Raw genomic sequence first — 17,134 nt, 5'->3', positions numbered from 1 at the left:
TCTCACCAACAAGAGCCCAAAAAGTGCCTGCCTTTCTCTTGCTCTTACCGGCCACCCTGATGAGTCGCAGCAATCAGATCAAAAACAAATCCCTCTTTTTGTAGTCTCTCCTCAGCTGCTGCTCACCCCCCGATTCTGAAGATGCAAAAGCTGCAGAGCAATCCCACCGAAGCCTTGTAAAAAGCCTTGACCTACTTTACAGAGTTTTTCCAATTCAATTCGGAGTGCTCAGGTACACAGCCGCCATATCGCTACCTCCTGCACCGGGATACGAGCCAAGTCACGGAGCGTGACGGGAGCTCCATCTGAGCGCAACACAAAGAAGTTACAATGTATTAACCTAACTCTCGACACCATATTAACTGAAAGTAATGTATTAACATTGAAAGGCCTGTTTTTCACAGTGAGCTGTTGTTTTCCACAAGATGTTTTCTTACTTTTGCTGCAGATGGTATAATTTTCAAGAAGCCTTCTGTTAGCTAGTGAATAGGTGTTTGTTTTGTATTACAAAACTGATAGTGTAGTGAGGTTCTCACCCGGAGGAGAAGAGTTAACAGGAAGGATGATTCTTGGGAAGAACTGTTTGAACGCGCAAAATGTGAATGAAGTAACATTTCAAGAACTAATATCTGTGGACTGTTATGTGGTAATGAGAAGATGGGGAGTTAACCTATACCAAGGAGATTACAGAAATGTAATTGGACATCATAAACAAAGATAAGATACATATATTTTTTTTTTAGTTCAGAATAATTTTATTGAATTTTTTTAGAAGGTGACATACAAGTAACAATACATGAATACATGAGATAGCAATAAAATCCAATTAATAGCTTAATACAAATAATCATTAAAATAGAATAAATCATTAGAGTTAAGATAACATAATAGTCAATCAAGGGGAAAATAAATTCATGGGAGGGAAAAAAGGACATAGGGAAGAGGGGGAGAGTGTATATTAAATCATCTTATATGAAACATAGAGTTACTATTAACATGCAAAATTGAGTACATACAGAATGTGAACCTAAAAACAGAATAATAGTGAATAATTATTATTATAACAACAGATATGAATCTATAGGTAACCAGAAGGATTGATAAGAGAGCATATTATGATTAATTCCATGTAATGATAATTGTGCACTTCTTCTTGTAAAGATAATCCATGACCACCAAGCATGAACAGATAGAGACTAAGCATCCTTCCAACAAAAAGTGATCGATTTTAGAGCAGCAGAAATTAAGAAATTAAACAACTTTGCTTCAGAATCAGTAAGAGGGTAAGAAAGCACAACTGATTTACAAATTAACAATTTATAAGAAAGAGTCTCTTGAATAGGTAATATTTTCGATATTATGGCCCAAACTTCAGACCAAAATTTCATAATAATGGGGTAATCATATAACATATGTTGTAAGGACCCAGGATGCAATTTACAGTGCCAACAATTATCTGAAGGAAGTAACTGAGCACGATGCAGACGTATTGGGGTCCACAATGAATTAAACAAAATATATGCATTAGTTTGATAGAGAGACACCGGTAAGCAACCAGAAATGCTGTTGAGCCAAATAACTTTCCAAGAGTCTCTGGACAGAGAAATGGAAAGCTCCGAGTTCCAAAATGTAGAAAGTACAGTGATATTAGTACCAATTGAGGAAACACATTTTTTGCATAATAAGGAAACAGCGTTTGAAGATTTAGAAATAGCATTAAGATAAATTATCAAATCAGTTGTGACCTTGGAAGGAACTCCATTAGGGAATGAGTCTAAAATGGAGTTTCATAAAAATTGATATTTAATCAAATCAGTATTAGGTAAGTAAAATTTCAATTGCAATTTATCAAAAGGAAGAAAAGTATTATCGCAAAAGATATCTTTAAGGTAGAAGATGCCCGCTTTAATCCATGAATTCCAGAAAGTTATATTTCTATTCAATTTAATAATAGCACTATGCCATATTGATAAATCCAATGTAGAAAGTAAAGGGGAAGCAAAATGTAAATCTAAATCATTGAATATCAATCTTGAAGATTTGATTATGGACGAACGGTGTACAATAGTAGCTTTATGAGACATAGTAAGCAAGGATGGTAATGGAAAAGGATCCCCAAGCGATGCTTCTATATCGAGCCAAATAGGAGGTTTAACTATAGGAGAAGCAGTAAACCATAATGAGCTTTGTTTTAATATGAATGCTTTATGGTAAAGTAAAAAGTCAGGAAGGCCAAACCCTGCATGATATTTAGGAATTTTTAATTTTTTGTAAGCAATTCTAGGAGGTTTGCTGTGCCAGAGAAATTTAGATAATAATTTATCAATTCGTTTATAGAATGTCAGTGGAAATTGAGTGGGAATCATAGCAAGGGAATAAAAATTTTTAGGAACAATATTCATCTTTATAGATTCCATTCTCCCCCCCTCTTCGGCCCGCTGATGCTGGCAAGATGGTGAACATCCCGAAAACTCGCAGGACTTACTGCAAGAAGTGCGGGAAGCATCAGCCCCACAAAGTAACTCAGTACAAGAAAGGAAAAGATTCACTCTATGCCCAGGGAAAGAGACGATACGATCGTAAGCAGAGCGGTTATGGTGGTCAAACGGAGCCCATTTTCCGTAAGAAGGCAAAGACCACGAAAAAGATTGTATTGAGATTGGAGTGCATTGAGTCGAACTGCAGGTCCAAGAGGATGCTGGCCATCAAAAGATGTAAACACTTTGAATTGGGCGGAGACAAGAAGAGAAAGGGCCAAGTTATCCAGTTCTAAGTTCCGTCTTTGTTCTCTGTGCAATAAAATAACTTTAAAAAAAAATAGATTCCATTCTCCCCCACCAAGTAAGATGAAGGGAAGACCATCTAGTAGTTTTAGTTTTAATGTAGTCAAATATAAAATCACTATTTAATTTCAACGTTGAAGGTACGGAGGAGGAAAAGCAAATACCCAAGTATTTCAGTTTATTTTGTTACCAAATAATATCATTCACAGGTAACATATCAGGGGTACACAGCATATTTAGAGGGAAAAATTCTGTTTTACTAACATTAAGTTTGTATCCAGAGACTACAGAATATTTGGCAGTAATATCTAATAATAGTGGGACAGAGGAATTTGGATTACTAATAAATAATAACACATCATCCGCATATGCCAAAGTTTTGACAGTAATATTTTTAACTGTAATACCTTGAATAATATCACAATTACGAATATAATTAAGAAAAGGTTCAATGCCCAACAAAAATAAAAGCGGCGAAAGGGGACAACCTTGCCGCGCACCTCTAAATAGGGAAAATTGAGTGGAAATTTGGCCATTGATACATAAACGTGTAGTGGGAGCATAATACAAAGCAGAAATCATACGAATAAAAGAGGGACCAAAATGAAAGGATATTAAAGTTCTAAATAAAAATTGCCAATGAAGTTTATCAAATGCTTTTTCTGCGTCTAAAGCCATCAATCCTGCGGGAACAAGAAGAGTAGAACTTTGTTCAATAACATGTAGCAGTGTTCTTGTGTTATTAGCGGCGTATCTATATTTCATGAATCCTGATTGATCAGGGTGAATAATAGAATGGAGTATAGGGGCTAATCTGGAGGCAAGGATTTTAGCATATAATTTACAGTCTTGATTTATCAAGGATATGGAAACTAGAGTAGGATCTTTATCAGGCTTGGGGAGCACAATAATCAAAGCATCAGCAAAGGAGCCTGAAATGGTGCCAGAGGAACAAAAAAATTAAAAAAGGTGAAATAAGTAAGGTAAAAGATGAGGTTGAAATTCTTTATAAAATTCAGCAGGGATACCATCAGGACCAGGAGATTTGTTTTTTTTAAGTGATTTGATGGCTTTCAGAATTTCATCATTAGTAATAGGCCTATCCAATCCAAGTCTATCTGAAGGAGAAATTTGGGGTAAATCACAATTATTCAAAAAGGCATCAATTAATGAATTATCACAAAGATCCGGTTTGTTATAGAGGTTTGAATAAAAATCTAAAAATTATTTTACAATGTCATTGTGGGATAATGCAATTTGGCCTTGGGGGTTCCGAATAGAGGTAATCTGTGTTTTATCTCTTTTAATACGTAAGTAATTAGCAAGGAGTTTCCCCGACTTGTTGGAATTGAACCTGAATTTAGCATTTGATTTAGCAAGTTGAACTCCAGCTCTGTTACTGAGAATAGAATTAAATTCATATCGGAGTTTTTGAAGCTTAAGTTTGTATTGGAGATCGTTGGATGAGATAAAGAGTCGTTCATATTTAGCTATTTGTTTCTCTAGGGTTCTAATATTCGAGTTAAACAATTTATTTTCATGAGCCATAATTGAAATCGTTGAACCTCTAATATAAGCCTTGAAAGCATCCCATCTATTAACTATAGAAGTAGAATTTTCTGGATTGAACAAAAAATAGTCCTGAATAGCTTGTAGTAATTTAGGTTTATTACGTTCATTGAGGGCAATACCAGTATTCATACGCCATCTGGATTGTTTAGTGAAAGTGGAGGAAATATTTAAAACAAAGGAAATTAAAGCGTGATCTGATATATCAATATTACCAATGACTGGAGCAGTTGCAGCTTGAGTAAGGGAGGAGGATATTAAAAAATAGTCAATCCTAGAATGTGAATTATGGGGGTTGGAAAAAAAGGTAAAACATTTTTCAGTAGGGAAATGCAGTCGCCAAATATCAACCATTTTGGTAGTTTGAATAAAGGATTTAAAGGCGTGAAACACTTTAGGGGGGCGAAATCTAGTTGCAGAAAGCCTATCCAACAATGGGTCAGCAATAATATTAAAATCACTCCCAACAATCATTGGAACATTTCCTAATTGTAAAACTTCAGTAGTAATAGTAGACCAGAAAGCGGGATCATCTGCCGTAGGGCCATAAATATTAAGCAGAAATAAAGTAGAATCATGAATTTTAATTTTGGCTATTATATATCTGCCCTCAGAATCTGAAATTTTATGTAAAACTTGACAGTGTAACCTTTTTGCAAAGAAAATAGCAACCCCATTTTTCTTGCCATTAGCAGGAGAAGATACAATAGTGTCAACCCACTTTTTATTCATATACTGCAATATCTTATCATCAATATGAGTTTCTTGAACAAAACAGATATCAGCTTTACAACTACCTAAGTAATCCAAAATGTTTGTACGTTTGACTGGGTGTCGCAAACCTTTAACATTAAGAGAAACAATTTTAATATTGTGAACAGTAGCCATTATGAATAAGAAAAAAGGAGAAAAAGAAAGAAACTACGAAAACAAGAAGAGATGAAAAAGAGCATAGGTGAAATACAGAAGAAAACAGTAACTCTATAGTTAGGAACAGAAAAGGAGAAAAAAGAAAATAGGGAGAGACAGACAAACAAAAAACATAAATAGAAACATAGAAACGCACACACGTTCTACAAGCATGGCCAGAACCGCTGAAGCCCGCAAAAAGAAGATTAATCAAATATGTGCCATATAACTTGCGACAAGAAGAAGTCAAGTGTTAGGGTCATGGGTATCCATTGCAGGTGGACTTTGCTGATCAAGAAAGTGCTTCAATTCCTCAGGACGTTGAAAGGATTTGGAGAAGTTATCTTTCCATATGCGCATTGTAGAAGGATCAAAAAGTCCATATTTAAAACCAAGGCTTCTGAGCTGTGGACGACAAGCAGAAAACTCCTTACGTATAGCAACCGTTTCTTTTGCAAAGTCCTGGTGAATAAAAATGTTGTTACCATTCACCATTAATGAAGGAATTTCTCTTGCAGCTTTCCTGATCATGACAAGATGGTGATGACGCAGTACTTTAAATATAATTTGCCGTGGTTTAGTATGCCGAGGGTTACGATGAGATGGGATTCTATGTGCTTTATCCACTTCAAATTTTTCTGGAAACTTGAGATTTAGAAGACCAGGAAGCAGAGATTCCAAGTATAAACGACAACTTGAACCCTCAATTTCTTCAGGCAAATTAAAAATGCGAAGGTTGTACTGTCTATTCCTATTTTCCATGTCCAAAAGGTGCGCATGCATAGGAAGAATTTTAGCTACTAAAGGTGTAAAAGAGTCCACTTTATTGGTATTATCCTGTATTTTAATGGAATTGTCAGAAATTTTCATTGACAAAGAAGCCATATCTTTACGCACGCTTTTAATTTCTGAGGCAATAGTGTCAGTATTAACCTGTAAAGCTTGAATTTCCTCCAAAATTAAGGAAAGAGAAGGCTCAGAGGATTCCACCACCTTAGACTTGACTGGAGGAGGAGAGACTTGTTGCCTCCTTTTATTTTTGAGTGGGTGTTTGTTATCCATTTTGAGGTAAAAAGTTCACACTTCATTGGTAATAATACACCAATGTGAAAATTAACCCAAAAATGTAGAGTAAATGGGCAAATATATAAAAAGAGCAGAGAAAAACTCTTCAAAACCAATTGTGCAGCAGCTATAATGGACTGTGGGCGTGGCTAGGCCCAAGCCAGGCCCTTTCCTAAACAGCACTCCTCCCCCTGATGACACAGAGCAGGCAGTACCTGAGGGAAAGGCTGGGAGCAGGAACCAGGAGGCTGAAGTGAAGGCTTCCGCTGTACAAATTTACCCAAAAAAAGACACAGAGGCGAAGAATCAGGTGAGGAGGCAAGCGCTCTTAATTGCGGTCGAATTCTGACAAAAACGTCGGCGTTTAGAGGAAAATCGGGCCGATAAATTCACGGAGCAGCTGCGGCGGCGGCCATCTTGCTTGACGCGCTCGCGCGTCTCTCAAGATAAGATACATGTTGCCCTTTAGAATGTAGTATGTTCATATAAGTGCTTGCTTCTAGAGTGGAGGAGGAGTTTTTCTTTTTCTTTGGAGGGCTTACTCTAACTTGCATCTTTTGCAGGAGTTTCTCTCTTTATGGGAGAATGCTTAGCTTATATTATGATGTTTGTGGATTGCTAGTTGAGAACAGATTTCAGCTTTATTTTTCTTTTATAAGGTGCAAGGCTTTATGTTGAATGCGCTGATTCTCTCAACAGAACTCTTCATTGCATATCGATCCAATCCTTTGGGATTATTCTCGACAAAAGCCTGAATATGAAAGAACATATCAATGCTTCGGCAAAAAGTGCCTTCGACACCTTAAAACATGTAAAAAAATCAAACCATGTGTTCCCTCTGAAGACCGTAATTCGATCCCTCGTCTTATTCAAGCTGGACTATGGCAATGCAACAATGACTGGCACTCCAAAAACCCACCTTTTGCCAATGAAGTCGACACTGAACACAGCGGCTAGACTGATCTCTGGATTCAACCACATCACTCCCACTGTCAAGAAACTCAACTGGTTACCAATTGAAGCAAGGACTATCTTAAAAACAGCCTGCATAACACTCAAAGATCCCTACTCTGTGGAAATCCTGCCTACCTCACTAACAAACTCACAAAAGCAGGCCAGAAAAGACCTCTAAGAAGCTCCATCACCCTTCTCCGCATCCCTCACAAATTCAAGAAAACTAACTCCCTCAACTGATCCTACTCAGGAAAACGGCCTGTGAATTTTGAATGCCATCCCTAAGGAACTGCGTGACAACCAATCCTATGTTTACGTCCGGAAAAACTTAAGTGTCTGTCCTCAATAAAATCCTAAATTCATCCACCTAAACTACCTTGCTTTACCTACCAAGTACCAAATCTAATTAACCAAATGATCGCTCTGACCTCGATCCCTACCGTCATCTAGATATCTCTCCCTCGTCACATACTGTATTAATTTATGCTAAATAACAATTCACAATTTGTATGTACTAAACATTTGCAATTTGTGCAGAGTCACAAAAATGATCAAATAGCACTTGCTGTAGCATCACGTTGAAGCAGGTGGTAGCTAGATGCAAAGTATAAAAGTTCACCCAAATACAATGCACATTTTCTCAGTGGCAGGACTATAGTAAGGAGAATATGAATGCTATATTACTTACCCGTAATCTTCATTACTCCGGTCCCGTTGTCCTCGTCCCATTCATTAACAAAGTGGAGATAACGATCTCCCGACAGAAAAAGAGACCAGAGGAATGCTGGGACCCTAACCCCGCCGCTAACACTGGGAGTACATAACCAGCACTTACCAGGCATGCCGTCTGAACTACCAAGCCCCCACAGGAAGGCTGGATGTCTGGGAGGGAGGGTGGGGCGTATGAATGGGACGAGGAGAACAGGACCTGGAGTAATGAAGATTACCGGTAAGTAATAGAGCATTACCCCCAGGTCCCTTATGCCCTTGTCCCATTCATTAACAAAGTGGAGAATACCAAAGCAGCAACCCAAGGGAAGCAAAAAGGGGAAACCGCAAGAAACAACAGGCAGAGCACCCAGACAGGAAAGCACCCCACCAAAGCAGGAATGCACCCACCAAGCAAACAGGAGACGACCAAGCCGAAGAAGAGGGCAGCCGCAACACACCAGGAGCCCCACCCTCCCGAGCGAACAAGGAAGGGGGAGAAAACGCCAAACAAAAAAACCAACAGAGGCTGCCCACAACAAAAGGATACAAAGGAGGCCACAGAAGAAGAAGAACCCCTGCGGCCCAACAGGCCAGAAAGTCAGAACAGGCTAGCAGGGACACAACCAAGGACCATAAACCAGGACCAAGGAAAACAGAAGGCGACAGCCACAACAAGGAGGCAGCCAACCAGAGAAATCGGAAACAGAGCACCCAGGCCAACCGAAGGGAAACCCCAACCCACCAAACGGAGGAAAGCATGCCAAAAAGGTGACCAGGCCAAAAAAGGAAGCCGAAAAGGAGGCACCCCAAAGAGACCCCAGAGGCAAAGCCCCAGAAGGGAAACAGGTGCCAAAGCAACCAACAACCGGGACTGCAGCGGACCAGAAAAGATGAAGCCCGAACAGAACATGGCCAAGGGAACCTACCAGACAAAGGCCGACAACCCCAGCACCATCAGGGAGGCACAGAGGACCCTGCGGCAGCACAGACAAAGACTAAGCCCCAACCACATTGGAAAAAGAAAAAGGAGAGAGGCCAGGGCCAGCCCACAAGGCGCAGGTACAACCCAAAGAAATACCCAAGGGAAGGACCACCCAGACCAAACCAGGAAGGATGAAAGCACCGGCCATGCACCAAGGCCCCCCTCCAACCAGAACAAACCGGCCCCAAGAGAGCCTGAGGACAAAACACCCAAAAAACCCTCATAGGAGGACCAGGCCCCAGAAAAGAACGACCAGCCACCAGAGCCGCCAGGCAACAACCACAGGCACCCAGCCCGGGAGAAGGAGCCACAGAGAGAGCCCAGGAGCAGGCCAACACCCAGCAAAGGTTAAGGCAGACATCAGAAAGTTAGGGAAACAGGAACACAACCCCAGGAACGGCGCCCCACAAGGCCCACAGACCCAGCTGGGCTGCTACCCCAACAGAAACCAGCTGCAAAAAGAATACAAGACCAACCCGGAGGACAAGACAGCCAGCTCCCAACCAAACAGAAAAGGACAGGGAAAGGGGAAGAGACCAGAACCCCAGGAGGCCAAACGCCCCACTTGGAACCAGGACGCAACAGAACCAGGGCCCGACATGCAATTCCGTGCAGAAGAGGCAGGGGAGGCCAACCCCAAAGGCCACAAAGACAAGGGCACATGGCAACTGCAGAAGAACAAGCCAACCGGAGACGCCCCCAGAGAGACCAGGCAGACAGCTGTCCAAACAACAGAGGGGCTAGCAAAGACCAAGGACAAACATCCCGGAACCGCTCAGGCCCGGAAGGGGCAGGACAGGACCAACGGTCACAACCCAGAAACTCCCAACCCCAAGGGAAGGGAAAACAAACCCCTAAAAAACCAACAAAGCCAGAGAGGCAACATAAGCCAGGACAGAAGCCAAACAGACCGCACAGGCACACAAACACCACGTCCCAGCATTCACCAAGGGTGGGCAGGGGAAAAACCCCAGGGCAGAGGACAAGAAACCAGACCCAACCATCGGAAGCAGAAGCAAAAAGGAACCAGGAAGCCAGGGCCATACAAGCAACCCACCCAGGCAAGATGACCCCGTGGACCAACCCGCACCTGTCACAATCCCACGCAGTGCACAGGTTGTAGCAAAGGGCAGGGAGGCCAACAGAGACCCCAGGCACAGAACCACCAGGTAAATCAGCGGGCCGGACGAAAACAAAAGAGAGGCAACAGCCAACGAAAGACAGAGCTGCTGGCAGAGAAACAACAGACCGGGAACCGGAGGAAGCAAAGAAGCGAGAGGCACAAGCAGCACCAGGCCCGGACAACCAGCTGCAAGGAGGGCAGACCCCAAAAGTGACAACAAAAACACCAAAGGACCGCACCCTGACAGGGGAAGACAGGGGGCGCGCCGACTGACAGACTCACACTGGGAGCAGGACCCAGGGGAGCACGGAGGGAATACAGAAGCGGGCAAAGACAGGCCCAGACGGAACCACAAAGCCAAAATGGCAGGAACACCCCATGCTCGCCAGCACCAGGACTCGACAGAAGAGGGACCAGCCAACCAACAGGCAGTGAGCATACAAGCCAGGACACCAGCACCAGGAAAGGGGACCAGGAATGCCAGGCAAAACACACCCCGGAGCTGGCACAAAAGCCACAGCACATTCAGCGAAACGAAGGAGGCACAGTCAGAGGCCAATCCGAACCAGCCGCCAACTGGCAGACCAGGAGCGACCAGAGACAACCCTGGACACGGCATCCCAGAAGCATAGAACTCCAGGACCCCACACAGGCAGGAAGAAGGCGAGACACAGCCCATGGGCAAACAGGGCGGAAAGACCGCCGGCCATAAGAAGGGCCAATGAAGGAGGAGTGCCGGGGCAACGGGGGAAGACAGCAAAAGCCCGGAGCCCAACATCAGCTAAAGAAAACCCAGAAGAACCAGGCAGGAAATGCGTGCACTCAACCAGGGGAGAACCAAGCCTGCGTAGAGAACAGCGGGCAAGAGCAGGCCCAGGAGTGCATGCAAGGGAGGATGAGACCACCCCAAGCGCTAGAACAGGCGAGCAACGATAAGCGGAGCAGGACCAGCACAGAAAGGAACCATCGGCCACCAGATACGCAGCAGCGACAGCCAAAAACCACCGGAGTGCCATGCCAGGAAACTCAGAGAGTGCATAGGCAAGGACTCAGGGCCCAGGAAGGCGAACAACAGGTGCTGACACACACAGGAGCAAGAAAGCCCAGGTGCCCCCCTCACCCAGGCACCAACCAAGCCTGACCCTGCCAAAAGCCTGAGACCATACGAGACCAGGAGCCCTCAGTGAGGAAAGGCTGGAGGTGGAAAACAGGCACAAGGCCAAGCAATCGTACCAGGCTCCCAGGCGGATCCCCAATAGGGAGAACCATGGAGAAGAGAGGAGACCAGGTGCCAACAACCGGGACACAGCACCAGCGAAAAACAAATAATTTGGACGTTTAACTTCCCTCCTAGGTCTAACCATAGACCATTTTTCTGGATATCTACCTTGCACAACTTCTTCATTTGTACCAACTCTTCCTTCTATTTCCACACTTCCATCTTTCTCACTACATGCATCACCATAATCCAACCACTTGTAGTTGCTAATTTCTATCATCCCTACACCCTCTTTCAACCTGTAACCCTTCATTCTTGCAATTCTGTTCAAATTCCAGACTCGTTTATCACTTAACCTCACAGAATAGGTAAAGACATCTTAGATATGCAAAGGCTCCGAATTCCTTCTGTCACCTGTTGGACTTGGCCCTTTTTGCAGGGTCATCCCGGAACTTATTGCCTTCTTCCTGTATTTGTTCTGACCTGTTGTTGGTGCTGACCTGCTGATCAGTGCTAAAGTGCACATGCTCTCTTTTGTAAATTGATGTGATGGACTAGTGATTCTGTGGTTGGCTGATTTTATTTACATGTCAGACCCTAGAACAGTGCACCATGGGTGCCTAAGGACTGTAAATCAGATGTTTCTGGTGGGCTTGCAGCACTGATTGTACCACCCACAGAAGCAGCTTGTAAAATGTGGCTCAGGCCTGCCATTGCAGAGCCTGTGTGCAGTCTGGGACTGCCATGACGACTTGGCAAGTGCACACACTTGACAGTCCCCAAACCTTCCCTTTTCTGCATGTTATTCACCCTTAAGGTAGGCCCAAGGTACCTCTGTGGGCAGGGTGCATTGTATGTAAAAGGTAGGACATGCCTTGATGTGTGTATCATGTCCTGATAGTGAAATACTGCCAATTTCATTTTTCACTATTGCAAGGCTATCTGTTCCTATAGGCCAGAATGGGCAGTCTGTTTATAACATCTTATAAACATAACTGACCCTGGGAACAAGATAGGAAAATAAAAATTAGTATGCCTGAACTCAGAAGTGCATCTTTTAGTGTGGGTGATGTTTACATTCTGTGTTTGAAAATACCACTTTTAGAAAGTAGGTATTTTCTTACCTAACCATCCAGTGTGCCTCTGCTAGGTTTGTGTATTGCATGTTTGGCTTGTGAGTGACAGGTACTGGAGGAAGGAAGCGGCTCCGGAAGTTTGATGAGTCAGGGATGAGCTGAATGGACCTCGGTTGAATTTAGAGTAGGGGTAGGAGATTTCCTTTCGCCTGCCTAGGCCAGGTCTGATTCAACAATGCTGTCTCCACCTCCTACCAGGAATCTGTACCAGTGATGACAGAACTGATTTTGGCTGGGTACAGACACTCTCTGCCTTCAGAGAACAAAACATTTGTGTGTGTATAAAGGGGGACCCAGACCCCAGAACTTTAGATCACTTCAGGGAAATCAAGAGGAATACTGCCCCTCTGCTGTTTGCCATCTAGGGTTGGCCTGCAGGGGCTGCTTGCTGCCAAGGAAAGGAGAAAGGACTTTGCTGTTTACTTTGTTATCTTCAGGACGATCTCCAAGGGCTTGAAACTTAGCTTGCCTCCTGTTCTGAAGTCTCAGGGAAGCAAAGACTTCAGCCCCAGCTCACCTGAATTTTCTTGCACCTGCAAAGAGGTGCCTGCTGCTGTATAGGACCGCTAAAGACTGATTGTCACTGGGAGCTGGAAGATCGATGCAACGAGGAAGAAGCGTGTCGCATCTACAGCGATTCCTGATGCATTGCATCGCCACGGGGAAGAAGCGTGCCGCATCCGCACTTGGTTCCAACGCCTTGCCAAGCAACCAGGAAGAAGCACGCCGCATCCTCACAGGGACCCGACGCATGGCTGAGAAAACCGTCACAGCATCTGCCGTGCGGCTGCAAAAGATCACGCATCATACTGGACCATCGCATTGCAGCAAGTCGCCATTTGGTGGCATAGCACCGGATCGTCGCCATGCATCGAGGCACTATCTTGTCGCATCATAACAAGAATGCAGTAAGAAACAGACGCATACCCTCCTCTCCGGTAAGGAACAGTTGCATCACCTCCCCTGGGCTGCAGTAAGGAAGCGACGCATCACCTCCCCTTAAGCAAGGACAGATGCATCACCTTCCCTGCGACCCTTTTGTTTGTTTTGCGTGACGCATCCAAGGTACTTTGTGGGAAAACTGTTGCCTTTACAACTTGCATTGAACTGAACTATTTCTACCATTTGTAGATACTGTATTGTGGATTTTTGTCGATTGGTCTTGTGTTTAGATAAAGATTACTTATTTTTCTAAACTGGTGTGGTGTCCATTTATAGTGTTTTCACTGTGTTACAGTATGTGTTCAAAAATGCTTTACACACTGCCTCTAAGATAAGCTTGTCTGCTCGTGAAAAGGGGGTGAGCAGGGGTTATTTTAGGAGTGTATCCCCTTTACCCTGACTAGAAGCAAGGGCCCCTATTTAGACAAAGGTACCTACCTCTGCCAACTAGAGACCCCCGTTTCTAACATCGCCCTTTTTAACTTCTCAAGGTAATCTCACTCATACAACATCTCCTGTCTAGACTACCACTTTACATCCTATGTTTGAATCTATGTACACTTTGTATTTCATCTGTGCCTTTCCAATGTTTACCTTGACAAATTCAGGAGACCTTTGCTGTAAGTGAGTATTAGCCAACTACTTTTGGTTGTCTTTAATAAAAGGTGCTCTCTTCCTCATGATGGTGAAAGGACTATGCCCTGTAACACAATGTGTAGTGCCATACAACCAGATGATTTTCTTGATACTTGTCATCCAATTCAAATCCTTGATCTTGGCTAACTGTAATGTTCCCTTAATTACACTGTTAAACCTCTCAACTTTGCCATTCTCGCAGGGATTATACACTGAGGTAAACTTATGTTCCACAGCATTTCTATTCAGAAACACTTCCATCATTTCACTTCTAAATTGAACACCATTGTCAGTGATGTTTTGCCATGGAAGACCTTCCCTTTGGAAGATACCAATCAAATATTTATCCACATTCTCAGCACACGCACTGTTTACAAATTCTATTTCTGGCCACTTTCAGAAATATTCAATGGCAACAATGATATAAAACACACTTCATCTTCACCACTTGTGATGGGACTCATAATGTCTAGACCTAAAACTTCCCACGCCATTTCTGATTTATGGACAAGGAACAGGAATCAATTGAGGTTTAAGCTGCACCAGTGACTTGTCCGCATCCCTGCACAAAATGCAATCTCTAACAATACTTTCAATTTCAGTGTCAATACTGTCCAGCAATAATTTTCCTTAACCCTTCTCTTGGTTTTGAAAACAACTTAATAACTGTTTCTCTCATGTTTTTAGAAGGAATCACTTTCACACCCCTCATGTCATTTCTATACATGACTGTACGTTCATTACGTATCTCCCAAAACCTTCTATAAGACTCATCCAGCCCTCTCTTTTCAGGCCAACCATCCACATATTTCCTCACATCCTCTAAGGTGTTATCTTGTTCTCTCGCCAAACTCCATTCCTCCTCTGAAATGGCACCATCCTGGGCGATCTTCATTTCCCATGTGGACGATCCATCCTGCTTGCATAGTGCAAACTTCATTTCTGCACTTGCCGGCTGCAACCTGATCCAACTAGTCTCATCTCCGGCACATAAGGCAGGCCACATACTAGACCATATATGTTCAAACCTACCTGACGTAGACAGTGCATACACCAAGCCGGAAATCTGGTCGGATCACTTTCTGATCCCTTTTTATCTACACCTGAGAGTGGACTGAGAGCCACTTCCATACCGAAAGACTTCAGAAGGAATTGGAGTAGGGTTTCCCCAGAGTCCCCACCCTGCATTTGCAGGACTCCACACCCGCTGTTTCAAATAACCTCAACATCACAAACGTAAATAAGTGGGTCAGTAATGCACTTGACTCAATTGCGCCCCTGAGGCCTGTACACTCCGCGAGAATGTCCCCTTCCACTCCCTGGTTTCGGAGGAGATCAGAGCCAAAAAATCTGAATGCAAAAGACTAGAACGCAAATGGAGATCATCCTACTCCCAGGAGAGCGAAATGGGCTACAGAGCAGCGCTAAAAGAATACCGTAAACTCCTCATTGCTAAAAAGAGAGACTTCCTGGCTGAGAGCATTATTAACCCCAAGAACTCGACCAGAGAAGTCTTCAAGATAGTAAAGTCCTTTACTAGCCCCCTAGTGCTCACACACTCTAGACTCCCATCACAGAAGCTATGTAATAGGAGCGCAGATTTTTCTGAGGAGAAAATAGCCCTGATTTTCCCATCAGCACCCTGTCCCCCCAGAGGCGACCAAAGCTAATAACCCAGGGCATACCCCTATGCCAGTATTTTCAGAGTTTGCTACTATCTCCATGAAAACGTCGCTGACCGAGCTTCAGAAATGTAAATCCGGGTCCTCTGGCAACCCGTGCCCAGCTAAATAATATAGTGCCCTAGCTGAGTGCCTCAATTCCCCTCTAAATGCCATCTGGAATTCCTCACTCAGACAGGAGATCTTTCGATCAGCCTGGAAGCATACATTTCTTCTCCCTATACTGAAGAAAGCTAATGCTGACCCTGAAGTCACCAGTAATTATAGGCCTATTTCTCTGCTCCCCGCTCCCACAAAAGTTTTAGAACAATTAGCCCACCAGCAATTGGCAGCTTTCATCGAGTCCAATTACCTATTGCATGAGTCCCCGTATGGCTTCTGCCCTGGATTCAGTACAAAATCGGTCTTGATCGAGATGGCCAACTCCATACGTTGGGCGGTGGATGGAGGCTCCACAACCATGTTGGTGCTGTTAGACCTGTCAGCAGCATTTTACACTGTGTCCCATCCCACCTTATTAGATCACTTTAATTGCATAGGCATCCAGGGGACAGGATTGAATTGGATCACATCTTACCTGCATGGCTGAGAAAAACAGGTCTAGACCCACCCTTTCGCCTCACCTGCTAAACCATTAAAATGGGGGTTACCGCAAGGTTCCGCCCTAAGCCCGCTTCTTTTTAATGTCTATTTAACACCCCTTGTGGAGCTCATTGCCAAAATGGGGATCAGGTGACATACTATGTGAATGATACTCAGCTGCTGTTTACCTTCAGCGGAGTGTCAGCCTCCACCTTTGACAAGCTAAAAGAGTGCCTCAAAAACATCTCAGCTTGCATGAACCGCAACTTCTTAAAAGTAAATGCTGACAAGACAGAGGTCTAGTTTTTTAACCAAGCTATCCCCCCTTGACAAACTTGTGGTGGCCAGCTGAATTGGGAGATGCTCCCACACCGAAGGGCTCTGTCAAAAACCTGGGAGTTAGATGGGACAAAGACCTGTCACTCGCTGCCCACGTTCAACTGGTATCTGAGGCCTGTTTTGGCAAAATTAAAACTATCAGAAATTGTATAGAGTTCCTGCCAGAATCAGCTCGCAAACCCATGGTCCATGCTCTAATCACCTCCCATTTCGACTGTGCTAATGGCCTGTACATGAGCATGCCGTAAGGCTTGATCCATAGACTTCAGATTATTCAGAACACAGCAGCTACACTGGTCTGTAAGGTCCCGGTCCGCCAACGCATCTCTCCCCACCTCAGGCAACTTCACTGGCTGCCGATAGCTAAACATATCGAATTAAAGACACTGATGTTTGCTTTTAGAGTGTATCAAGAGAAAGGGCCTAAATACCTGAGGAAGAGACTTCGCCCATATCAACAGGACAGACCCTGAAGGTCTAACCACAAACATTACCTCTCCAC

At 43.7% G+C, this 17,134-nt stretch overlaps 1 protein-coding gene across 1 annotated transcript; it reads left to right on the top strand.

Moving 5' to 3' along the window:
• The first annotated feature begins 2,442 nt into the window (after nt 1–2,442).
• LOC144824769 (large ribosomal subunit protein eL42-like) lies at nt 2,443–2,812 on the top strand. The gene has a single exon (XM_078683779.1). It carries the CDS (start codon nt 2,453–2,455, stop codon nt 2,771–2,773), a length of 321 nt encoding a protein of 106 aa, XP_078539905.1. The 5' UTR covers nt 2,443–2,452; the 3' UTR covers nt 2,774–2,812.
• The last annotated feature ends 14,322 nt before the right edge of the window (nt 2,813–17,134 follow it).

The sequence above is a fragment of the Lissotriton helveticus genome, chromosome 3_1, assembly GCF_964261635.1.
Source record: "Lissotriton helveticus chromosome 3_1, aLisHel1.1, whole genome shotgun sequence".
Taxonomy (NCBI): domain Eukaryota; kingdom Metazoa; phylum Chordata; class Amphibia; order Caudata; family Salamandridae; genus Lissotriton; species Lissotriton helveticus.
This window is presented reverse-complemented; position numbering and strand designations above follow the sequence as displayed.

What these genes read in the sequence shown, in the direction of transcription:
- LOC144824769 (XM_078683779.1), top strand. Translation starts at nt 2,453, where the DNA reads ATGGTGAACATCCCGAAAACTCGCAGGACTTACTGCAAGAAGTGCGGG.